The following is a 27,193-nucleotide window of genomic DNA, read 5'->3' as shown; positions in this document are numbered from 1 at the left end:
TCACATAAACTTCAGAATCAGTTTGTTCATATCCATAAAATCCCTTGCTGGGATTTTGTTTGGAATTACATTGACTCTATAGATCAAATTGGGAAAAACTGGCATTTTGAAAACATTGAGTCTTCCTTTCCATGACCATGGATATCTCTCCACTTATTTAGTTATTTGATTGCATTTATTAGAGTTTTGCAGTTTTCCTAATATAAGTTTCCTAATATAGTTATAGCTATTTCATTTTGGGGGTGCTAACATAAATGATATTGTGTTTTTAAATTCAAATTCCATGTGGTCATTGTCATTATATAGGAAAGCATTATACTTTTGTATATTTGTCTTATATCCTGTAACCTTGCTATAAATAATTGCTGTTAGTTCCAGGAATTTTTTGGTTAATTCTTTCAAATTTTCATGTAGATGATCATGTCATCAACCAACAAAGGCAGTTTTACTTATTTCCCAATCTGTACATGTCTTGTTTTTCTTTCCCTGCCTTATTTCGTTATCAAGAACTTCCAGAAAAAATATTTAAAAAGGAGTGATGAGAGAGAACATCCTTGCCTTGTACCTGATCATAATGGGGAAGCTTCATGTTTCTCAAAATTAAGTATGTTAGCTGTAGCTTTTTTGAAATAACTTTTTTCAAGCTGAGAAAAAGTTCCCCTCTATTCATAGTTTACTGAGAGCTTTTATCATGAATAGGTAGTGGAATTTTTAAAATACTTTTCTGCATCTATTGATATACTCATGTGATTTTCTTCATTCAGACTACTGATGTGAAGAATTACCTTAATTGATTTTCAAATGTTGAATCAGCCTTATGTAACTGGAATAAATCCCACTTGGCCACTTGGCCAGGTGCATAATTCTTAGTATACATTTTTTGGAATAAATTTGCTAATTTTTTGTTAAGAATTTTTTCATTTGTGTTTATGAGATATATTGGTCTATAGTTTTCTTATAATATCTCTCTGGTTTTGTTGTTAGGGTAATCCTGTCCTCATAAAACAAGTTAGGAAATATTCTCTCTGCTTCTATCTTCTGAAAGAGATTGTAGAGAGTTGATATAATTCCTTCTTAAATATATGGTAGAATTACCTTTGTACCATCTGAACCTGGTGCTTTCTGTTTGTGAAGGTTATTAATTATTGATTCAATTTCTTTAATAGATATAGGCCTATTCAGATCATCTATTTCTTCTTTTGTGCATTTTGGCAGTTTGTGTCTTTCAAGGAATTTCATCAGGTTTGTGGGCACAGAGTTGTTCATAGTATTCCTTTAATATCCTTTTTGATTTTCATGGAATTGGTAGTGATTTGTTCTTTCATTTCTCATATTAATAATTTGTGTTTTCTCACTTTTTAAGAAATTTAGCCTGGGGCACCTGACTGGTTCAGTCAGTAGAGAATGCAACTCTTGATCTCAGGGTTGTGAGTTGGAGCCCCATGTTGGATGTAGAGATTACTTAAAAATGAAGATGTTAAAAAAACAAATGAAAATTTAAAAATATAAATAAATAAATAAATAAATAAATAATTTAGCCTGCCCAGTAGCTTATTGATTTTATTGATGTTTTCATAGAACTAGCTTTTGAGGAGTGCCTGGGTGGCTCAGTTGATTGGGCGATTGACTCTTGGTTTTGGTTCAGGTCCTGATCTTGTGGGTCCTGGGATTGAGCCCCTTATTGTGCTCTTTGCTCAGCAGGGAGTCTGATTGAAGATTCTCTCCCTTTGCCCCTACCCTGACTTGTGTGCATGCTCTTTTTGTCTCTCTTGAATAAATAAATATATATTAAAAAAAAAAAAACTAGCTTTTGGATTATTGATTTTCTCTAGCAATTTCCTGTTTTCATTTTCATTGATTTATGTTCTAATTCTTTGTATTTTGTTTTTCTTCCTTCATTTTAGAGTTAAGCTTTCTTTATTTTTCTAGTTTCCTAAGGTGGAAACTTAGATTATTGATTTTCAATCTTTCTTCTTTTGGGGAAATTTGCATTTGATGCTATAAATATAGTATATTTTTGACATTGTTTTTGAAGTTTTTTTTTTCTTCACAGTAGATTTCACCAAATTGGAGTCTTGAGAAAGAAGCTTGTCATATCATCATATTTTTGTAGGCATGCTTATAATTTTGCAGGTTTTTTATACCTGGATAGCCAAGTTACAAAAAAAAAGTTTTAATATTTTCTGGCTAGATGATAAAAGGAATAGGCAGACTAAAACATACCTAAGTTAAAAGAAGGAGTATGCCCATTTCTGATTCATATTTATTGATGTTACTTCAGTTCTTCCCAGACTTAAAATCCTCACCCAAGTGGGAAGTGATATGCTGGTTTTGGTTTTGTTTTTATTTCCCTAAACTCAGCAGCTTTCTGGTAGTCTTAAGGTTCCTAGAAATTTGTGAGTAAAGTAATATTAATCAATGTAAATAATTTGGTGATATGGGCAACTTTATGTGTGATATGGATAGTAATATGGGGACCTTTATTTAGAAGTTTTACTGTTATGAGGAAGAAAAAATGTTATACCATCACAAATACAGGTTAATGATAGTGACATTGAAGATTGCAGCCTCACATTCAATATTATCTGCTCCAGAAAGCCTCTATGACTTCTGTAAAAGAATTGAGTGCTTGAAATTCTTTTTATTTATATTTTAAGATTTTATTTATTTATTTGAGAGAGAGAATGTGAGAGAGAGCCTGAGGGGGGTGGTCAGAGGGAGAAGCAGACTCCCCACCAAGCAGGGAGCCCGATGTGGGACTCGATCCCAGGACTCTAGGATCATGACCTGAGCCAAAGGCAGTCGCTTAACCAACTGAGCCACCCAGGTGCCCCGAGTGCTTGAAATTCTTATTCCAGATATTTCCATATTCTTTTCCTATAAATCTTAAAAACATAAAGCAAGTCTAAGAAAATGTATAATGATGTGTATGTGAATGAAAAACAGGAAAGGACACATTTGGATGAAGATATGACTTTTGTCAGAACTCTTTTTTTAATAACTCACATTATATTAGAAATATTTATTTATTTGTTGCCCTCTTCTTCTATGAGAGCAGAGGGATAGGGGCATTATTTTCTTCCTGTCTCAATTCTCAGGACTGAGCTACAGGCATTATTAGGTATTGAATAACAGGTGTTGAATAACATATATTACATAAATGAATAAATAAATGAGTGAATAAGTGAATAAATGCATGACAAAGATCTAAGCAGAGCTGATCTTGAGTGTAATGTATCATGTGATACCACACACTACCATACTCTAAACTTTCCATCCATCCTATTGCTTGACAGTCCGGTTAGGTAATTCAATGCCTTTGACTGAGCATCTTGATACCTTGAAACAAAATAATTGTGCCTGTGTGTGTGTTTGAATGTATTTTGTATTCTGAATTTTTTTGAGTGTTGGCTATAATGTTAATACTTGCTTCAGAACAGGTTTGTATAGAAAAAGGGCCTGAGTCAGGGCTCTGAAGTTTATTTTTTTTATTTTTTTTTAAAGATTTTATTTATTTATTAGAGAGAGAGAATGAGAGATAGAGAGCATGAGAGGGAAGAGGGTCAGAGGGAGAAGCAGACTCCCCGCCAAGCAGGGAGCCCGATGTGGGACTCGATCCCGGGACTCCAGGATCATGACCTGAGCCGAAGGCAGTCGCTTAACCAACTGAGCCACCCAGGCGCCCAGGGCTCTGAAGTTTAAAAAGGGAAGATAATGCCTCCAATGGGCCACAGCTTCATTTGGACACAGAGTGTGAGCCGGAGTCCTTGAGGATGTGGGCAGGGAACACTGTGCAGGCAGCAGAGTTAGGGGCTATGAAGCAGATGGTCACAACCCTATAACTGTATATAGTATCATTGAAAATAATTTAAGAGTACTACTTAACAACTTTGTTGGACTGTAATGAATGCAATATATTTGTGTTAACATTTAGAGTATATGATTTTATAAGGTTTAAACATATGTGTACACCTGTGAGACCATCACCACAATCAAGGTAGTGAACATATCTATCACTCCCCAGAGTTTTCTTTATGTCTGTTTGTAATTCCTCACTCCAGCATCTGTCCCTAGGGAGCCAGTGATCTGCTTTTGCTCAGTGAAGATTACTTTACATATTCCAGAATTTTACATAAATGGAATCATAGTAAATACTCTTCTTTTTTGGTCTGGTTCTTTTCACCCTGTATATTTTTTAAATGTAAATTGTATTATTATTAGTAGTAATAATGATGATGATCAATATCTGCACTAGGTACTTTTCATACATTCTCATTTAATTAATTTCATCTACAATGCTCAGCCAAACTGAATTATGAAAGGTCTTTATAAGGGTCCTTATGAAAATTGATTTGTTTCTGACAAGGGCAATCATTCCATTTACAGAGGCTAATTCTTTTACTCGCATAAGAGAAACAATTCATTATTCTTGTACAACTAACAAAAAGCTGATTGCAATAAAATGATGACTGGTAATTCATTCATTTATTTAAGGAAGAACATATTTTATCCTTATTTTAAAATAAAGAAATGAAGAATATGCACTCCAGCCTTAAATTTCCATATAAAGCCTCAGTTCTAAAAGTTTGTCTTTTGTGAAGCTGCTTCCTTTATACTTTGAAAACTCTTGCAACCCTGTAGCTTCATGTCCTCCTTAAACAATAGTATTAGGGGAAAGAGATGAGGCTTTCTCATATAATCTCTTAATTGAAAAAAGGATAAAAAAGATCTTTTCAGGAGCTGATAAAGTTTTTAGAAAGTGATATTTTAATAAAAAGAAGACATATTCATTTCAGAAGGAAACAGCCAGGGTGGCATTAATATATGTGTATTTCAATGAAAGAGGAGTCATTTCAACAAATTTCATACTATTATTATTTTACTTTCTGCATTGTAGTTGAAAAAGAAAAAGTCTCATTTATAAATGGAAATATCAAAGATGAATATAAACCACACACCAAAAAAAATAATTTCTGATGTTTCTAACTGGCATGCCATCAGTCAAAAATATCTGTTTTGTATATGTCCACCAGCAAGACACTGTACTAAGTGTTATGGGTGATAAAACCCTCAAGGTATATTTTTTCCCTTCAAGAGGATTAACACAGATTGAGGAATGAGGCATGCTTACCACAGATAACTAGGAATGCATAGTGATACACAATCTGTTTGCAAAACTACAAGGAAATCAAGTGCTCTAAGTGACCCGAGGAGAGAGTCTTTGGAGGGGGAGTGGCCCTGAGATCATCAGAGTGGAGAACTGGAGATCAATCTTGAGGTGAGTAGGAATCAGACAGAATGGCAGTATGGGGCAGGTGCAGGAGAAGTTTCTTGCCTAGAGGAACCGGGGTCACTAAAATGAACAAGGTATAATCTCAGGGAACAACAGCCTCAAGAGGGAACAAGGAAGATAGTCAAAGAAGCAGACTACGTCAAAGTGGGTGAGGTTTAGAGACCCAGAATAGGGCAACCTAAGCAACCTGGCTTTTGGCCTGGAGCTCAGGACAAATGTGCCCATTGTATCCTTAAGATAATTCTAGAATTTCCCTACACTCTCATCCAATCCCCAGCACTGTGAAAGTTCCATGCTAATATTTGTGACTAGAGGGAAAGCACTGATAGTAGTCACAGAGACGGATTGCTCCCGAACTGAACCCAGTCCACTGGAATGTGGAGGGTATTGAATTATTAATCTCTGGTAATCCTGTAGAAAGCCCAGAAATACTGAGGGTTTTTGTTTGTTTGTTTTTGTTTTTCTTGATGTCAGTGCTTTGGGGGTAGGTGGAGCAGGTATTGCTGGCCATATAACAGAGCCTCAGAATGTATTTTGTCTAAGGCCACATGACTAAAAGTTCTAGCAACTGGGGGCGCCTGGGTGGTTCAGATGTTTAAGCGTCTGCCTTCGGCTCAGGTCATGATCCCAGGGTCCTGGGATCGAGTCCCACATCGGGCTCCCTGCTAGGCGGGGAGCCTGCTTCTCTCTCTGCCTCTGCCTCTCTCTCTCTCTCTCTCTGACTCTTATGAATAAATAAAACATTTTAAAAAATAAAAAATAGCTCCCCACCCCCCGCCTTGGCCCTGAAGGGGCTGGATGGGCAAGTTGGGCGCGATGGCTCGAGCCCGGGCGGTGGCGGCGGCGGCCGGAGGCGGCGGCGCCTCCGCCTCCTCGCCCCGGCGCCGGCGGTGATCCGAACGAGCGGCCGCGGTCCCCGATGAGACTGTTCGTGGGCTGGCTGTGCCTGAGCCTGGCGTCCGTGTGGCTGGCGCAGAGGATGTGGACGCTGCGGAGCCCGCTCACCCGCTCCCTGTACGTGAACATGACAAGCGGAGAAGTCACAAAAATCATGAGCCCTCATTTTGAAGAAATTTATGCCACTGAGCTGTCTGAAACTATGATATGGCAGCTTCAGAAGAAGAAATACAGAGTGCTTGGTATAAACGAATGGCAGAATACAGGGTTCCAGTATGATGTCATCAGCTGCTTGAATTTGCTGGACCGCTGTGATCAGCCCCTGACTTTGTTAAAAGATATCAGAAGTGTCTTGGAGCCAACTAGAGGCAGGGTGATCCTCGCCTTGGTTTTACCCTTTCATCCCTATGTGGAAAACGTAGGTGGCAAGTGGGAGAAACCATCAGAAATTTTAGAAATCAAGGGACAGAATTGGGAAGAACAAGTGAATAGTCTGCCTGAAGTTTTCAGAAAAGCTGGTTTTGTTATTGAAGCTTTCACCAGACTACCATACCTGTGTGAAGGCGACATGTATAATGACTACTACGTTCTGGATGATGCTGTCTTTGTTCTCAAACCAGTATAAACACGTGGAGGCCCGAGTCTTCAGCGCCCACCCCAAGAATGTACACTCCAGAAAAGGGTCTGCGTTTGTGATTATGTGAAGGGAGGACCTTTGGGGACTGCCATTCTGAATATCATGTAGGAATTTAAAAAGCCAAAATACTAATTATTTCTTTGTAGTGTGTAAAAGGAACGTTTTTAAAAAACAAAACCCAACTCTTTGAGGATTTTTATCAACTCTTTACTCAGTATACAGGTCACACTCCAAGTATGGAAGATATTTTTTATACTTAATTACAGTAGGGACTCATTCCCCAGTCAAAGCAATAGTCACGACCTCACATGGAACCAATAAATATGGATGATTGTTTTTAATAAAATGAAGACTGGCAATAAAGCTGTCCATTCAATTGCAAATATTTGGTTATAAGGTATAGCCACTGATACTCTTTCATGTTTAGAAATTCTTTGTCATTATTCAAAAAATGTTTTTAATCATGCTAATAAACTTTTTTGGAGATAAAAAAATAAAAAATAAAATAAAATAATAAAAAATAAATAAATAAATAAAAATAAAAAAATAAAAGTTCTAGCAACTGGAACCACATGTTCTTGGCTGCCACCATTCCAGGGTTCGTTTCAGTGTACTGAGCAGCTAGCTACTGAATGCTGACCTGATTTTAAGGACTGACAGAAGCTGGGTAAGGTACACTGTGGAATTCAATCACTATCAAATGATGATGGTGATCTTTAGGATACAGCGTTCTCAAGGTCTTTTAAAGCTATATATTTGTACATAATGCACACTCATACTCACTTTTACCAAAGCTCAAATGTTTTATACTGAACATATTTCATATTTTTAAAAAAATTAATTCAGTAAACTCAGACTTCAGTTCTTTTTTTTTTTTTTTCCCCTGTTTCCCTTGCCACTGCCCCCTACAGAATCCTTTACTCTTCTGGTCCGTCACTGTAAATTCACCAAACACATCTAATTGGACTACTAGGTGTGAGGTAAAATGTGTTTTTATGACTGTGTCCCCAGTATATAGGACAGTGCCTGCCCTAGGGGGAATGTGGTCAGTGATGCTTGGAGATGAATGAGAACACATGAATGAATATTTGAGCTCTATGATGAACAAGATCCCGTCCCAACACTGCAATTCTAGAGTCCCCAAGAGTTGTAATTACTCTTGGTAGTATTCCAAACCTGTCCTCTCTTGGCCAAAATAAAAAAGTCAACCAACAGCAATGAAAAAAAGGCCTAACACATGCCTCTTATGCTGGTTATTTCTTGGCTAATGGTGTGTTAGAAACTCATTAGCAGTGTCTTTTCTCAAAAAATAAAAGAGTTTCACACTTTCTTTTCTCTCTATTATTCTGTGATGTTTCTATTTCCTCTTGCTGGTATCTCAATGAATAAATTTAATCCTTGACATTATTTTATCTCACTTCTATGTGAATCAACTGACCGGTAAGTAATTATGAATTATTTGGCTCAAACAGGAGGTTACACATATCAGTTTTATCTGTTAATGACACATATGTCATTTGTTATAAGAAGTTAATAGTTGAGCCATTTTTTTCTAATGCTTCTTATTTACTTATTTTTTAATGTAAAGTTCTTGGGGATAAATACCAAATATTCTTCACAAGGAGTAAGATATCCATTCCTTCCTCTATAAAGTTCTCAGAAAATACTGCTCCTTATCAATGAAGAAGAGGAGTTATATTTTAGGTTCTTTAATCTGAGCAATAAGGAAATGTAGTTTGATTTTAGGAAGAAATATGTTGAATCGGATACATGTATCTGTGAAAATCTGTGGACAATGGCCCATTGTCATTATCTTATGCAAGAGGAGAAAGAAGAGGCTTTTGTCATTATATTTGTTGTGTTGAATTGTTTTATCTCCACTCAGGGTCCTGAATTGTATTCAGGAGACCACAAAGCCTTAGTCAGTTTCTCTCACCCTCTCAAATTCGCTGCTGATGCTAAGTTTCCTCATTTGTCTCAAATCCATCCCATCAACTATCCATATTCTCATGTTTTCACTTCACCAGAAACACTGTTCTCTCTAGGCATTTTTTTTTTGGTCCCATTTTTTTCATTTTTTTCAATGAGTCAATGCAGCATGTATACATACTATAATTGAGCAGGTCTTCTACTCTTGTGTGTGAGATGCCAGACTGGGTGATGGAGCTATGGGAGTGGAAGGCATGGAGGCTACCCTTGAAGCAGGAGGTACACAGGTGAGCAGTCAGTAACCCAGCAGTGGGCATTGCCATGGAGAGCTGTGCAGAGCTGCACAGAGAAGTATGTGTGCAGAAATATACAGAAAGGAAACTTTCCTGATGGGTAGGGCAGCTGGTGTGATGGGGTTCAGGGAAGAGGAGAGGTCATCAAAGGATTCTTGGGAAAGGATATAATGCCTGAGTTGAGTACAAATCATAATGGATATGACATTCCAAGCAGAGAATACAGGGTATGCAAAGGATTGAAAAGGAGCTTTGCCTCTTTTGGAGACCTACAGTTTTTGAAATGGTGGGAGCACCATGTGCACACCGATGAGGCAGGAGATAAGTCATGGGAACTCAGTGAAGATACAAGTCAACACAGCCAACCTTTGAATTCTATTTCAGGCTGGGTGGCTACTCTTCTTAGACAAACACATGGCATCTCCCCTCCGGGAAACCTCTTAGACTGATGGAATATTCCTGTGAGAAAAATAGGGATACTGAAGAAGGGATGGGAAAATACCGAATCAGAGGGGAGAAATGGGCTCTGTGAAGCAGACTATGGAAAAAAGAGAGCATACTTTTTTTTTATTACTATTATTTGTACACAGAAGCTTCCAGTAGGTTCATATTGGATTCAAGTTTTGCTCCTAATTGTACCACAGAAGATAAATGTATGAGGGGAGACAGTAGCAGGACCAGGGCAGCATGAGCAAGACCTCCAGAGTATTTTTTCATAGAGTCCTATCTTCCTTGACCTTCTGATTTTCTACGAAACCCCCTAGCCCTGTGTCCAAACACATTTTCTCCTGCTCCATTTTGAGTTAAGTTTAGACCTCTCTGTTTATCTTAGAATCAATGGTACCTAGTACAATCCTGGCACACAGGAGTTGTTCAGAAAGTACACAAAAGATTTGAAAGGACAACGGGTGGGGGTGGTGGAAACTGAGATAACGATCTTACCTACAGGAGGTTTTGATCATAACATAATGGCCATGAAGGGAATGGATTGGAAGGCAGCAGGGAAGCAAAACACCCAGGTGGGGCACAATGAGCAGAAGAAGCAAACTGGATTTTAAAAACTGGAGAAAGTCAGAGTGGATAATCATTTGATACCTGCAATAGTACTTGTGGAATAAAGGGGTAGAGGAACTATTTCTATGACAGAGAGAATGAGAAGAATCTATTAGAGAATCAGGAGTGACAAAGAGAGGTAGGCAAGGTTCCCTGTAGATGGAGGGGAAGAAGTACATGGAGATCCAGAGGTAGAACAAAGGCCCCACAAGGCTCCAACAGAAGATTCTCTATCACCTTCTATACATCCACATTTCTCTAGGGTTTGAATAATCTGAAGTTCTGTGGCCAATCTCTGGTAGGGCATGAGAAAGCCCAAGCAATAAAAAGATAATACCTCTTGAATGACACAGTTTGCTAACTGGAGCCACTGCCCCCAACTCCTCTTTCCTTCCTGAAAAGTCCTAAGAGGTTGCCACTGTGCCTTAGTCTTTTCATGGAAGCAATAGTTTCATAGAGGCAGAATATTTGAGTTTTTTCTTTTTTTTTTAAAGATTTTATTTATTTATTTGAGAGAGAGAGAGAATGAGAGATAGAAAGCACGAGAAGGAAGAGGGTCGGAGGGAGAAGCAGACTCCCTACTGAGCAGGGAGCCCGATGCGGGACTTGATCCTGGGACTCCAGGATCATGACCTGAGCCGAAGGCAGTTGCTTAACCAACTGAGCCACCCAGGTGCCCTTGAGTTTTTTCTCTGGTTTCCCTATCCAGGGAGGGATAGAGCTTTATAATATGAATTCACAAATCATATGACTAAATTTTGAAAAGTTTGCCCTTCAAGGGCATTAAATGTGCTGACAAAATATGAGCAGAAGCTTTAAAAATCAGATCATAAACTCTATTCTTTTTAAAGTGACTAAATTTCAACAAGAGTTATATATCAAGCTATTTAAAACATTTGTTTTATGTCTCAACCCTTTTTTTAATGTTGCCCTGATTTTTGTGCAAAATATGATAGAATGGATCATCAAACTCTCAAAAGCATCATTAAATAAAATGTGAAAGACAAAGTTTATTAGATTTAATACAGAAAAATATGTTTATATAAATATATATTAAAGCTCCAAAAATAATCTATCTTGAGCATATCAGGATTACTGTTCTACATTTTGTGATGGGCCTTTCTTCCCCCCGGGTAGTTCATTGATTTACACTGACATCACTAATGGGACAATTAAGAACCATAAAATTGGACTGAAGAAGAACATACTACTACACAACAACAAAGGTGCACACCTTAATAACAAGTCTGATTGCCTTTCCTTGCAGTTGAGGTTGAGAGATAGGCAGTGGCTAATCTGCACAAATGCCATTGCAAAGAAATGACAAGATCCCTGGCACATCACCACCATGAAAAAAGAGAAATAAAAATGATTGCAAAGTATTAGCCTTTATCCAGGCACTGAGCTTCTGCTTGTATGGCTGTTCACAGTTTCTACTTCAAACCGGAAAAAATAAATGAAGTGGGCATAGCATGGAAAAGATTAAAAAAAAAAAAAAAAGCTTCTTGTTGGGATATACTTAACTAACCCATAGAAAATCCTACATTTCAGATTTATTATAACTTGATGGCTATTAGGTAGGCTCTGCCAGTAGAAAGTACAGCATCCTAGACAATAGGATATACCAAATAGTTGTTAAATACCCTCACCTCTTCATTTTACACTGAAGGAAGAAAAAGCAAAATAAAGAATATTCCATTAAAATTAACTGCATCCCTATTGTTTTTAGATTAAAAACCAAAACATTTAAAACATGTCTGGTATTAGAACCTATATGCATATTATTATATTTCACTAAATTTAAAAAGCATTAAATGCATTGTAAGATAACTTAGCAGTCTACAACTATTTTACGGCCCTATGTGTCTAGCATCACAATAAAAGTTGTTCAAGAATGAGTAAGACAGAGATCCTTTCCTGAAATAAGATCAAATGGGGCACCTGGGTGGCTCAGTCAGTTATGCGTCTGCCTTCGGTTCAGGTCCTGATCCCAGGGTCTTTGGATAGAGCCCTGCATCGCGTTCCCTGCTCCGCAGGGGTCCTGCTTCTCCCTCTCCCTCTGCCTGCTGCTCTCCCTGCTTATGCGCGCTTTCTCTCTCTCTCTGTCAAATAAATAAATAAAAATCTTTAAAATAGAAAAAAGAAGATAAAATGATAGAAGGGGTGCTTAGCTGGCTTAGTCATTACAGCATGCTATTCTTGATCTCAGGGTTGTAAATTTGAGCCCCACACTGGGTGTAAAGATTACACAAAAATAAAATCTTGGAGCATTTGAGTGGCTCAGTTCGTTGAGCATCAGATTCTTGATCTCAGCTCAGGTCATTATTTCAGGGTCGTGAGATGGAGCCCTGCTTTGGGCTCCATGTTCAGTGGGGAGTCTGCTTGAGATTCTCTCTCTCCCTCTGTCCCTGGCCCCCATGCTCTCTCTCTATCTCAAATAAATAAATCTTTAAAAAAATAAGAAAATAACATCTTTTAAAAAAGAATCTTTTTTAAAAAAGAGATAAAATGATGGGTAAGATACTATTTGTATGCAACCTATACTTCAAGGCAGTGGTTTATGCTTTAATGTGCATAGAAATCCAACTGAGATGCCTGGAAACATGAGATCATCCATCATCACCACCACCCTCCAGGTAATATGGTTCACTACATTTGGGTTAATCCTGGGAATCAACATCAGTGACAGAAGACCCAGATGAAGGTAAAATAAGAGTTTTGTAACTTGGTCAGCAGTTCTCAAACCTATCTACATATTAAAATTTCCTGATGGTCTTTATAAAAATTCCAATGCTTATTCCCCATACCCAAAATTCTAACTGAATTCCTTCTGAAATCGTATTTTTGAATGGCCACCGGGGTTACTCTAAGATACATTCAGGGTTGAGGTGTCGTGCCTTTAAAGAACCAGAACAATGAGATTAAGAACCCCTGGCAGGTAATTTATATTGGGTGGGACCTGCCTATTCAGGTGTGACACCACTTCCTAGATCCTAATTGGCTAATCATCATAGCATCATCACCATAGAAAGAAGCAGCAGCAGCAGGATAGCTAGTTTTTATTTCACTTTCACCTTTTATATTCCAGACACTCTCATGCTTTACATAGGGGTAATTTTATTCAGTCTTCCCAGCCATAGTCTCTGGAGAGAGATGAGAAATCTGCATTTTAAACATGCATTCCAGATGATCGTTATATATATTAACTTTGAGAGGCATCACCTCTCCAAGCTTTCTCTTTAAAACTGCCAGTGTAATCTTTTTTTTTCCCCATCCAGTGTGATTTTTTAAAAATTTAACTCAGGATGGATGAGCTCCCTTGAAGCTCTCAGAGGCTCTCCACTACCCTGAGGTAGATTGCTTTGTCCGATCCTCAAATTTTATGATTATAAGGATTAAGAGGAAGCATCCATGTGTAAAGTAATACACATGTTGAGAATCCAGTAAGTGAAATCTGACCCCTAAAGGCCAGTTATCTCTCTAGCCTCACCATCCTCCTCCCCCACCACAAACACACGCAAAAGTATGCACACAACATGTAAAACTCTAAACTGTTAGCAGAGCCACATGTACTCTCTGAGGCTTTAGATCTTCCCCGTGGCTTCTCCTTCTGCTTTGAATCCTTTCTCATCCCAAACTCCCCTTTCCCTTGGGTTTCAGTTTACTTGTCAAGCTTTCAACCTCCTCTGGAAGCCTTGCTTTTATCACATATACTGGGCATCCTGGCCAGCTCTGGATCCTGGGAAGACATGGCCTGGATGGTCTAAGAGGATAGCAGGGTATAATCAGGAGTTCAGGAGTGGAGCTGCACGTGTGTGTGTGTGTGTGTGTGTGTGTGTGCACTCATATGTGTGCATTCATGTATGAGATTAGGGTGAAGGGTACTGATTGATGAAGGTGGAAAACCTGTCTTGGGAGAAGACTGATCTCCATCAAACCACTTAACGGGGATCACATATTTTACTGGGTGAACAAATATTTTAATCATATACTTTAAATAATTTTCAGTCTGCCTACTATTTGGGGGCCTGGATAATGCAGCCTCTTACTGGCTTGGTAGTGTCCTTACTTTCTAGGAAAAAAAAAATTCATTCCTTCTTTCTGATCCTGTGATAAAATTGCATTGTAAGAACCCGATGGTTATAAACTGTGAATGCTGCTCTTTTCCAGGGATCTTCTAGGATAAAAGTTGGGCAACACAGACAATGTAGTCACACAGTTATAGACAGTAAGTTGAAAGCAATCTTTGGGATCATCTCGTACAGATCAACTCCCTTCTTGTACGGGTGAAGAACCAGGTTCAGAGTGTTTATGGTCTTTTGGCACTAAGTCACCAATCTGCCGCACTTTTGTCTGAATAAGAAACAACCTTTGCTCAGAAAAACTAGTGTTACTAAATTCAAAAAGATCCTATGGATCTGTAATGGTCAAGGGAGGCTAAACAGTGAAAGCAGATTTTGACTAGTTCAGATTGTGTTCTACTTGAGCCAACCATGGTCCCTACTATATTCCTCTCTTGTCATCCTTGAACTATTGAGTTGTAATAACACTTCTTTGGTGGGTCAAATATTAAAAGAGAGTTTGATCCTTTCCCTCTGCATATTCTCAATTTGTTTTTTCTAATCGTCTCTACATTTTCTTTCACCCTTTGCTGACATTGACTACCACTATTAATAAAGGTGCTTTTATTCCTTGGAGTCGTCCGGAAAAGAAAAAAAAATCAAGTATGCAGTTAGGAAAGTAAATAAAAGTTATTTAAAAAACAGGAGTGTAATAATTTTGAGATTGACACAGGTTGTCAAACTGTCTAGAGATTGGAGCTTGCAGCTTTCATCTTTTAGAGGGAATGTTGAATATCATGAAGCCCAGGGGCTCCCCAAAACACAAGATGGGGCCATTCCGGACTGAGAAGGATGGGAGCAGGGGAAATGGGACTGACTGCTAATAAGTACAGTGGTTCTTTGGGGGTGATGGAAATGTTCTAAAATTATAGTGACAGTTTCACAACTTTGTAAGTATACTAAATGCCTTTGAATTGTACACCATCAATATTTCAACAAAGTTATTACTTAAAACAAAAAGATAATTTTCAAGCTCATGTGCATATAGACCAAAGGGGCTAGATAGAAACAGGTACTGTTCCTGTTTCTGATAATCTCCACCAATGTTTCAACATAGTAATTTCAGTAACTATTAATTACTATCTACCACATCTCATCTGACAAGCTGTCTCCAACTGGTAATTGACTTCATTTAGCTGTTATTCCTTTGCTGTGGAAAGTAATTATAGATTATAGAAATTTCCTTCATCTCCAAGTCACCCAAGATTTGAAGCCAATGGAAAGAAGTGATTGCATTTAGCAGAAGCAGCTGTTTCTAACAGTCTCTGCATGGTTACTCATTTGTTAGGGGCAGATAGTTCCATCTACTTCCACTTGTGAGTGTTCTCTCTTAACCAAATTTATCCTGTGCTTATAATAATACCATTTGTTATTATTTCAAAATTATTAATTAATTATAAAAAACAGCAGCTTTCAATGAGCCCACATAAATAATAGCTACCCTTGCCATTAATTAAATGTTGTTGAATTCTTAACTTTTTTTGTGTGTATTTGGCTCATCATGCCAAGAGATGGCAATCTGCTGTTTATTAAACAAGAGCAAATGCCTAAAAGTGATGGTGATAAATAGCTTTATAGAAATTCTCAATATTGTACTGTCATTTGTATGTGATTCATGTGATTTTGCATGAATAATGAATTTGGTGAAATGGGATTTGTTACTCTACAGTTTAATTAAACATAAGATGAAGGGCCACAGAGAAGGGAGTCTAATCATCTGAATTATTGGCCCTTTATACCATATGATTTGAGGGGCAGAGTGGTCTGATTTTGTTTTATTGTCTGATATGTGTCTGTGTGAAGCCCAACATTACCCAAGCTGTTTGATCAAGGGCAAGTCAATCAACCTCTCTGAAATTGTTTCCAAAAATGCAATAATAGGGATAAGGCACTAATCTTCTGGAGATTTTTTTGAAGATTACATAAAATAATCTTTCCTAAGCACCTACTACAGTATATAGTAGGTGTCAAAATGTTAGCTTTATTTCATTTCATTTGAAGAATGCTCCCAGGAGTGCTCTCGTCTGTGGTTTCTTCTATAACCTGTCAGGATCTTGAAAGTCCACCATCAAAGCTTATCTTCTTTGAGTCTTTAAGTCATTTTAGCCTTTAAGAACAGCTAATATGTGGTGCTGTGGTGACTGCTGATGACTGTGTAAACTGGCATGTATTTTCTGGAAAGTGATTTGGACACAACTATGTTCAGATCTTCTGAATTAGAAGCTCACCTTTAAATATCTATCCTACATTGTAATAAGGCATGTGGACAAGAATTTAGGCACAAATAATGTTAACCACATATATATTATTCATAATATAAGAGATAGGATTCATTGACTATCTATCGAGGGATTAAATAAGTTTGGGGAGATATGGGAGATATTTTAGCAGCCATGCTTCCTTAGTTCCATGCTCCCTTCACTCTTTGATCTAAATCCAAAAGCCAAGAGAGAGGATGTGTGTAGAGAACCATACCCGCTGTTGATTGGTCCAAGCAGTTACCAGCAAATCAACAAGTGATAAGCACCCAGGAAGAACACTCTTGTAATAGTTATTCCCAAGAGCACCCCCTCTACTGGAGAGAGAGGGAGGTGAAGAGAGAGAGAGAGAGAAAGAGATCTACGTATAAACAGACACATTATATAAATCCTTTCATTCAATTATATATTATAAAAATATCAAGAAATTTTTATTTATAAACTTCTTTCCAGGGACACTAGGGGAAAATTGCTCTGAAATTTAAAACAGATTTTCATATTCACTTGATGCTTTATAGATGGTAGAGAAAATCTATAAGGTGGGCTTCTCTGAAGATGTCAGTCTATATGAGGTCCATTCCAGATGTGTGATTATTATTTCAAAGCTGCCACTCATTGGCCATGCCCACAGGAAACTTGCTTGAGCTCCACCATGATGAGAACCTTACCATCATCAGACCAACAAAAATCTCTTTTTTTCTGTTGATTTATTCTCAACACTAGATATTTCCTCCATTAGGCCTAAGTATACCTAAATATAAGATTACAAATGGAAAGAAGGAGGGGTAGAATTAGCTACTTGGAAGCTGGTTTTCACCCTGGCATTTTCATTTACATAAAAATTTTAAATACCAATGTGGGCACATAAAGGATTAACACCATCAGAACCTTTCTGAGAATATATTTCAGAAATTTACCTTTATGACAGCTATAAATAAATTTCAAATGTTCTGGGCAAATAAATTTCATTGACAGCAGCTAATTAGTGCTTTGATGTTAATTTACATTATAGAAACAATTCTACCAATTTGCTACACTTTTAAAATTGAGTTATCCTGCAGAAAATGTATTTATCTATTTTGCATTGTTCCTGTACAATTCCTATTGAAAGATAATTTTCTCTAAATTCATATATATCCACATGATGGAATATTATGGAGATCTTAAACTATAGGCACTAAGTGAAAGCAGCAGGATTCATAACTTACATATTACATAATGTAAATTATATAAAAGTATATCACATGCTGAAAAATATTACAACTTAAACACACCAAAATAATCTATAGCTATTAGGTCTTCATGATTAAATCATGTTTTTATTTTTATATCCATAGTTTCTCTTCACTTGTCACAATCTTAATAAAGAATATGTGGCAATAAAAGCTATGTAGAATACTAACACCTTTCTTTAATTATTCATGACAATCAAGGATAATCTCACATGGGAAAATACCCATGAGTGCAATGTTCAGTGAATGTTGGACTCATTGAATGTTCCTTTGCCAGATTATATTTGAAGGCAATGAGGATAGTTCTTTCCTCAAACATATATCTTCCACAGCCATTCATAGTTCTTGAAATTCCCCAATCAGGAATTTTTTAATTATGAAGAATCCTGTGATAATTCAGTTATTCTTGGGAGGAATCCAAGAGGGAAAATTATCTCCAGCAATTTCTAGTTAATTTCTAGTTAATTTCTTGGAATCAAGAATGAGTTCACAGTCTGTTGAGGAAAAGGATTTGATTGACACCCTTCCACTCCCTTGGTTGTCAGAATGACTATTCCATAGACTCTGAACTATTTAAAGATTGCTTTTCTCCTAAGGGTATCTCTCAAACTGGACTAAACAGATTCCAAATTACTGCCAAGAGAGATCTTTCTTTGACCTAAGTTATTGCCTCCTGCTAAAATGTAATTACTCCTCTAAAGATAGTCTCCTGAGTTGATTGTAGGTCAGATGCATTTAAAGGCAAATGAGTTGTAGCAGAGTAAAACTATCCTGAATTGTTGTTGGGCCCTGGCCAGGGAGGGCACTAGGACCAACTGAAGACACATTTCAGCCCCCGTGGAATTCCTTCATATGCTAGAATCGGAAAAGGAACTTATTAACTTTAGAATAATAACCATAATTATTTAAAATGAGAGCTTCATTTATCTGTCCCTAATCATCACAACAAGCCTACAGAACAACTATCATTATTATTGCTATCATTAGTTTAAGTGTTCTTATATTACCATTGCAAAGACTAAGAAGACATGGGGAGTTTGGAAAACATAATCAAGTGTTTGTATCTCCAGTTACTTAACCTCCAAGGTCCTCCTGGGAGAAGAAGAGAAAATAGATGAAACCAATTATTTCAAGAACAATCGCTATTCTCCAGTATTCTAACCATTGGTTACCTCCTACCTGTGCAGCTCAGGAAGCATGTGGGTTGAGCCACTTGCTATTTCACACTCTCTCAGGTGTTAGCTGTACACATCTCACACTCATTGTAGGTTAGAGTGTGTAGCCCCTTTCTGACTCAAGGCTTCACCTTTATCCCTATGCCAGTTAGCAAGTGTGCTGACATTGATCAACAGATTTATCAGACAAGCGATGGGACTTCCTATCCTACAATTTCCAGATAAGTGAGGAAAAGGGTGTTTTTCAAACTACAATTTAGGAGTTTACATTAGTTAGTCCCTGCACAAATACTACATTCCTATCATAAATATCTATATATGTTTATGTGTGCATGTGTGTGTGTGTTATGCCTTTGCAATTTTCTATATCTTTGTCTATTGCTATATCTGTATCTACTTTGCTATCTATAATATTTCTGTATCAAATCTACTATGATGGAAGGTAAACTGTTTGTGGTTAAAATTGACTCATAAGCCAAATTGCCTGGGTGTGAATCCCAGATGAACCACCTACAAGCTATGTGCTTAAAAGAATACCTGTAACATAGTTGGGTGTAAATATTACTATTACTGTTGTCACTTTACTATACATGTTTATATCTGCCTTTGCCAGCAGCATCCTTAATCATTGTTAAATAAGCACACCGCTGCTTATACCCATCTTGGTGTAGAACCACTGTTCTAATGTGACAGCCCGTTGGACTTGCGGTTTGGAGAGTCTACATTTCTGAATAGAAAATTAAGAAGCATGTTCAAATCTGTTTTCTCTTTTCATTGTATCTCATTAATATGTGACATATATCTCAGTTTTAACTGTTCTAAAACTCAGCTGTCTATGAGCATCCTTTCAGGGCCACCACATGTGGATATCATATATATATTATGGATGCACCAAATCTCTTAAGTGAGATCAAACAAACACATTCTCCACATTGTTGAAATCAATGTCTGGAGCCTCAGTGGGAAGAGCACTAATGGGGATATTCTTTATAATTGGGATTCAGATGTTGATAATATATCTAAAAGACCCAACTTTTTCTTCTTATTTGGGTCTTTTATATCTTTCTTCTAATAACTACTGAATATTTCTTTTGTAATTGGAACTATATTTTCAATGTATTAAAGCCTAATATTAATATGCTGCTGTGTGTTTGTGTCTTCTGTAATTTCTTCATTACAAAATTTATTTTTGTGTCTTTTAACAAGTAAATATTAATAAACTTTTAATATCTGCACTGTGACACTTCATTATTTCAAAATATCCTTCTTCATCTCTGTTAATGCCTGTTTGACTTCTTTTTATCATACAACAAAATTGAGATATGCTTTCTTCTTTTCTTCTTTGTCTGGTGTACTTTTTATTTTTAACAATTCTCAATCTCTTTGCTTTGTATATATTGTATAGTATTTCATTTTACTTTCTAAGCAAATCTGCAAATCATTTTTTTTAATTTTTAATTAATGAGATTGAGACACATATTTACTAGTGTGATTGATGTATTTTCCCGGTTATTTTCTTTTTCTTTAAGAATTTATTTATTTAATAATAAATAAATTATTATTAATAAATATTTAATAATTATTTATTAATTATAAATATTAAACATTTATATGAATATAAAATAATAAATATTTATTTATTAATAATTAATAATTATTAAATAGATAATTTATTTATTATTAATTAAATTATTATCCTCGAGTGAGGAGGGGGCAGAGGGAGAGAATCTCAAGCAGACTCCATGCTGAGCATAGAGCTCAACGTGGGGCTTAATCCCACAACCCTGAGATCATGATCTGAGCCAAAACCAAGAGTCAGATGCTTAACTGACTGAGCCACCCAGGTGCCCCTCCATTTATTTTAATATTTTATGTCATAGTCTCTAGATAAAAATATGTGTATATGCTAATAAACCAAGACACACAGAGACACACTAGATACAAAATATATCATTTCACTATGTATTCTACTTTGTTTACTCTGTCCTTTTTTTGACATTTATTTTTCTATTTAAGAAGTTATAATTACATCTATATACATACATAATTTTCCTACTGATTATCTTTATACTAATATCTTCAGATTCCATTTTTTTTAAATGAGGTCTAATGCTTTCCAATTGTGATGAATATTGAAATGAACAATATTGAAATTTCCTTTACTCTCTTGCTCACCTAACATCTTATTTGAAACACCATGTTTCTACTCCAGTTAATATCTGTAAGGAAATTATGGGGCTTATTTTACTTCCAAGTGACATTAGACTTCTATGAATATTTGATCTTTCATATTTTCCCAATGAGTATTTCTTATTGTTCGTTTTGAAATGAGTCCTCCCGGGCACCTGGGTGGCTCAGTTGGTTAAGCAACTGCTTTCGGCTCAGGTCATGATCCTGGAGTCCCAGGATCGAGTCCCTCATTGGGCTCCCTGCTCAGCAGGGAGTCTGCTTCTCCCTCTGACCCTCTCCCTTTTCATGCTTTCTCTCTCTATCTCATTCTCTCTCTCAAATAAATAAATAAATAATCTTTAAAAAAAATGAAATGGGTCCTCCTTTCACTTTTCAACTTCTGAAGGCAGTTATAGTGGAAGGCATATGGCAGGATTTGCAAGGAATGTTGCCACACAGTGTTGGAAAGTAGCACTAAGTAAAGCATTTCGGGTTTGTTGGCAAATCCTTTTCATAGGCTCTGCATCTGTTCTCTCCACAAAGCAAATCAAGAATACCAACCATCCCCATTAGTATTCTCCAAATCAGTTTCAGTAGTCTGCTGCTCCACAATATGTTAATTACTGTGTTGCAAAATATATGCTCTATGTTGAACCCAGGAACAGAATTAAACAAAGAAAAATGGTGTCGTTATTTTCAGAGTCTCCAAAATCTTATATAGGCTAAAGTGCATAGTGAATCTCTAAGAGGAGGATTTAGCATCCAGTATACCACAAAGTTATGTGACTATGAATCCCCTTTTCTCAGAGTACTCATTGAACTCTCCTGAAACTAATATTTTGTGAAGATAGTTTTAAAGACGCTTCTTTCCATCAAGAGATTTAAGAGATAATATGAACAAGCCACTATTTTGAATCCCAGCTGCAAAAGAGCAGGACTCAGCCACTCTACTGAGATAAATTATTCTTTTCTAAAATAATATTCATTTACTTCCATTGACTTATATTGGGGCTGAGTAGCTTCCTGGGAAGGAAAATATTTAAACTTTGTTTACCTTTAAAGTTTAAATGTTGTGTCAGTCAAAATGTTGGGTTCCCAGCAAGATAAACTGACCCTGATTACATTAAACAAAACAAGAGATTTATTAAAAAAGACAGCATAGCTCACAATATTGATGGAAGTCTGGAAAAGAAGGTTGGTTAGCAGGCAGACACCATGGAGGACGTGGATGCTTAAGAAGACGTTAACACAACATCTATCTTGTATTAAGAATTGTCTGGAAAATATGCTGGCATCATTGGGCATCAATGCCCTTGCACACTGATGTTACAGTGAGTTATTTAATGAAGTCTAACCAACGCTCACCTCACTTAATCCTGTTTTAACTTTCCATAGAAGACTATAAAATTGGCAAAGACATTGTTGTCTGTCCTTTTCTTTGTTGGCAGAACTGAGAAGAGAGATGAACTGGCTCCTAGAGTTTTGTGGTGGTAGAGGGTACCTGTCTCCCAACAGGACTGCATAGTTGTGGATTCTCTCAAAAAAATTTTTTGTTTGAACATTTAAATGCCAAATATCTAGACAAACCAACCAACCAACAAACACACAGATAAGTCAGATTCCCCTTTGGATTATTGTAAGACTTCGGTCGACCCAACAGAGGGCTTAGTATAAGAAAAGGAATGAAAGCCCACAGAGAAACTTCACCACAAGGTAACAAATGTCATCAAATGAACCAAATACTGCAGCAATGCATGAATTTGGAGAGTTCTCTTTGGGTTGGCAACACCATGAGAAAGTAGACTATGTAATCAAGCAGGAGGTAATTTAGTCTTTGAGATTTTGACATGTGTGTTAATAAAACCATTCTGGTATCCAAGGCTGTGAATTTTAAAACAGTTTTCAGTGTATTTATCCAGTCATTAATTCCCTCATTTATTTATTGACTTGGTAATCCAATTATTCAATCTGAGAATATTGTCATGAAGATAAAAGACTGCCTTTGCGAAGCTTGAAGGAGTCAACATAAAAACACAGTATTACAGTACATGAAATGATGTATTCAACAAATATTTATTGAGCACTGATTATATGCTATGCATCTGGGGGTTGCAGATATTCAATACTTTGTGATGACTCTCAAAGAACTCCAGCTAATGATGGAAATAAATGCATAAAAAATGCAGTAATTACAGTCCAGTGTGATAAGTGAAATAATAGGAATACAGACAATGGTAGCACAGAGATGATTTAATAGACTGTAATGTACATTAGAGTAAGTACTTGGCAATTATTAAGTACACTGGGTGAAAAATAGTAATAATATTTTCTAATTTGTCAGGTCAAAAAATTTGCTGATTCTAATTTTCCTCTCACAGCAAATTGTCCCTTTATTGAAAAGTTTCCCTGGCTTCATTTCCCGTATTATAAAACACTTTACCATTAAATAGCCTTTAGTCAGCAAGCTGGGATAACTCCAAGTTACCCTGGGAGAAGGAATTACATTCAGAATTACATTTGAGATTTGGCATTTATATTTGCGCTGAATGGAAGAAGGGTCAGTGAAAGTATTCAGATGAATAATATGATATATTATATTATTCTCATTATTCGTACTATAAACTATAAAGATAAAAGCCTAATTACTTTCCTGTCCCAATTGTCTAACCTTATTCATGCATATATGGATTCATTTGTTTATTCAATAAATGCATCTTGAACAGCATGTCCATGTCAGGTATGTGTTAGGCACACATGTCACACTGAAGAATTTGTCACAGTCATAGCTTTGAGGTTCTAAGAAAACTATTGCAATATTATTAAGTGATTAATACAATGATAGTTTGTTCCAAGAATATACACATAGGGGAGTACAACTACTATGTGGAAGACCAGACAGGCCCACATTTTATTTGTTGGTTTATAGCAGTACTGTAAGGCCATAATGACTTTTTTTAGAGAAACCAGGAAAGGAAGATGAGTTTAAGAAACCCTAGAGAGAGACGGTGTGAGAAACTCAGTGGGTGCTCTTTCGAGTAAAATAACCACTTAACTGCTGAAAACTATTTAAAAAAAATAACAAGTAAAAGAAAACAAAAATAACCACTTAGTCTCTGTAAATTTCCCTAAGGGCATGCAGAAAGTAGACCCACATATATTTAAGAAAATCTATTAAATCTTGGTAAAATGAGAGTCTGTGGTGTGACCCACTTCCACTTGCTCCCATCTCAGTGTTAAGGAGGCTTCTATATTGGATGAATGTGGCCAAGAACACCAGGTTCCCACTCACACCAGCTGCAGTCTAGGGCAACAGTTAAACACACAAAGGGCAGGCCACTAGCATCTCTCATCCTCTCCCCAGCTCTATCTTGCAAAAGCTTTATTGTTGCAGACAGATGTGGCCAAGAGGACTGGGGTTCCCTTATTATTCTTAAAATAGCAAGACTCCCTACATTGATCTGAAGATGCCACATATTCACTAACAAAATCCCAGCTGCCTCTTTTTCAGACATTGTCAAGTTGATCCTAAGTTAGTATGGAAGTTCAAGGAATGTCTAACAACGAAAATGATCTTGGGAAAAAAAACAAAGCCAGAGGATTCACAATTCCTGACTTCCCCTACCCCAGATTTACTGAGATATAACTGACAAATAAAATTGTGACATATTTAGACTACAACATGATAATGTGATGTACATAGATATTGTGAAACGTTTCCCACAACCAACTTAATTAAAGCATACATAACCTCACATAGTTACCTTTTTTCTTTCTTTCTTTCTTTCTTTCTTTCTTTCTTTCTTTCTTTCTTTCTTTCTTTCTTTCTTTCTTTTTCTTTCTTTCTTTCTTTCTTTCTTTCTTTCTTTCTTTCTTTCTTTCTTTCTTTCTTCTTTCTTTCTTTCTTATTAATTAATTAACTAATGAAAACATTTAAGACCTACTCTGAGCAAATTTCAATTATATAATACAGTATTATCAACTATAGTCACCAAACTATATATTAGAGCTTCAGAATGTATTCATCTTAAATCTGAAAATGTGTTCTTTTTACATTTACTCTCCTCATCTACCCCACCCCACAGACCCTGAAAACCACCATTCTACTCTGTTTCTAAGAGTCTGACTTTTCAAAATGTATGTATTCTATATATAAGTGAAACCATGCAGTATTGACCTCCTATCTGGCTTGTTTTGCTTAGTATAATGCCTTTCTGGTTCATCTATGTGGTCAAAATGTAAGGGTTCCTTTTTTTAAGGCTGAATCATATTCCAGTACAGCATATATATATACACACATACACACACACACACACACACACACATACATATCACATTTTCTTATTTGTTACTGTAGAAAGATACAGTAATCACAACAGTATCATACTGGCATAAGAATAAACATATAGATGAATGGGATAGAATTTAAAGTCCAGAAATAAAGCCATTTCTCTATGGTCAATTGATTTTTGACAAGCATTCCAAAACCATTCAATGGGGGTATTAATAGTCTCCTCAACAAATGGTACTGGGACACTGGATCTCCATATGCCAGAGAGTTCAGCTTTTCCCCTTCCTCACCCCGTGCACCAAAAAGAACTCCAAATAGACTGTAGAGCAAAACATAAAAGCTAAAAATATGCTCTTAGCAAAAAAAATAAAAATACATCTTCATGACTTTGGATTGGACTTTATTTTAGTTTAGTTTCTTTTTTTTTTTGATATGACAATAAAATCAACAACAAAAGAAAAAAACTAGATGAATTGGATTACATCAACATAAAAATCTTTTGCAAACTGTATCATCAAGAATGTGAAAAGACAAACCACAGGGTTTCAGAAAATATTTGCCAATCATCTATCTGATAAGGGAATTATAGCCAGAATATATGCAAATCACTTGCAACTCAATAATAAAAAGATATAATCCAGTGAAAAATAGGCAAAGCATCTGAGTAGACATTTCTCCAAAGAAGATATACAAATGTTCCATAAGGACATGAAAAAATACTCAACATCATTTGTCATTAGGAAATGCAAATTAAAACCACAATGATATATCACTTCACTCCCACTAGAGTGGTTATAACAAATGAAAGACATTAGCATGTGCTGGTGAGGATGTGAAACTCTCATACATAGTTTCTGGGAATGTTCAAGGGGGCAGTTATTTTGGAAAATAATTTGGCAATTCCTCAAAATCTTAAACATTGACCCAGTAATTTCCTTCCCAGGTACACATCCAAAAGAAATGAAAATATACCTCTACCCCAAAACTTGCACATGAATGTTCACAGCAGCATTATTCACAGTAGCTAAACAGTAGAAACAACCCAGGTTTTCATCAAATAATGGAAGTATAGACAACATTTTGTAAATCAGTATAATAGACTATTATTGAACAACAAAAAAAACATGGATTGCTATTGCCTGCTACAGTGTGAATGGAACTTGAAAACATTTCCTAAGAGATAGAAGCCAGTAACAAAAGAATACATATTGCATAATTCCACTTATATGAAATGTCAAGACTAGATGAAATAAGACAGACAGAGGAAGAGTGGTGTCTTCCAGGAGACAGGGAGACAAAGGATGCAGGGTAGGTATGGGCATGACTGCTAATGGGTAAAGGTATTATTTTTGGTATTATGAAAATATTCTAAAATTAGATTGTGATGATGCTTGCATAACTGTGTACATACTCAAAACATCTTAATTGTGTAATTTAAGTGGGTGAATTGTATATATATGAATTATAGCTCAGTAAAGCAGTTTAAGAAAGAGGAAAAAGAAATTGCTATGCATTACACTTTATGTAAGGCACTTTATTTTGTGTGTATATATATGCTGCCTCAATTTTCTCTACCATCTAATATGGGTGCAGATAGAGGACATGTCAACACATAGGTCTCTGTGACTTTAGTTCTTAGTTGTTCAAGTGGGGCTATGGTTAACTCCAAAGTCATGTTCCTGAGTAATATATCTGAATTTCTTCCACATGTCCACCAATAGATTTCTCCTTATAGGTATCCTCCATGCATTACCCTGTTCATGGTATCTCCCATTCACTGCTATTTTGGCTCCACAGAGCTCCATTGGTTCTATAGTCTGCTGCTGGCTCCACTTGTCTTACTAGGAG

At 36.5% G+C, this 27,193-nt stretch overlaps 1 protein-coding gene across 1 annotated transcript; it reads left to right on the top strand.

The window, feature by feature from the left end:
- Nucleotides 1-6,332: 6,332 nt before the first annotated feature.
- LOC113920075 (methyltransferase-like protein 9) lies at nucleotides 6,333-7,314 on the top strand. Its single transcript, XM_035726755.1, has one exon. The coding sequence runs from the start codon at nucleotides 6,345-6,347 to the stop codon at nucleotides 6,813-6,815; it is 471 nt and encodes a 156-aa protein (XP_035582648.1). The 5' UTR covers nucleotides 6,333-6,344; the 3' UTR covers nucleotides 6,816-7,314.
- Nucleotides 7,315-27,193: the final 19,879 nt, after the last annotated feature.

The sequence above is a fragment of the Zalophus californianus genome, chromosome 3 (genome assembly GCF_009762305.2).
Source record: "Zalophus californianus isolate mZalCal1 chromosome 3, mZalCal1.pri.v2, whole genome shotgun sequence".
Taxonomy (NCBI): Eukaryota; Metazoa; Chordata; class Mammalia; order Carnivora; family Otariidae; genus Zalophus; species Zalophus californianus.
Note: the sequence above shows the minus strand (reverse complement) of the source record. Positions and strands in the feature narration are given on the sequence as shown.

What these genes read in the sequence shown, in the direction of transcription:
- LOC113920075 (XM_035726755.1), top strand. Translation starts at nt 6,345, where the DNA reads ATGAGCCCTCATTTTGAAGAAATTTATGCCACTGAGCTGTCTGAAACT.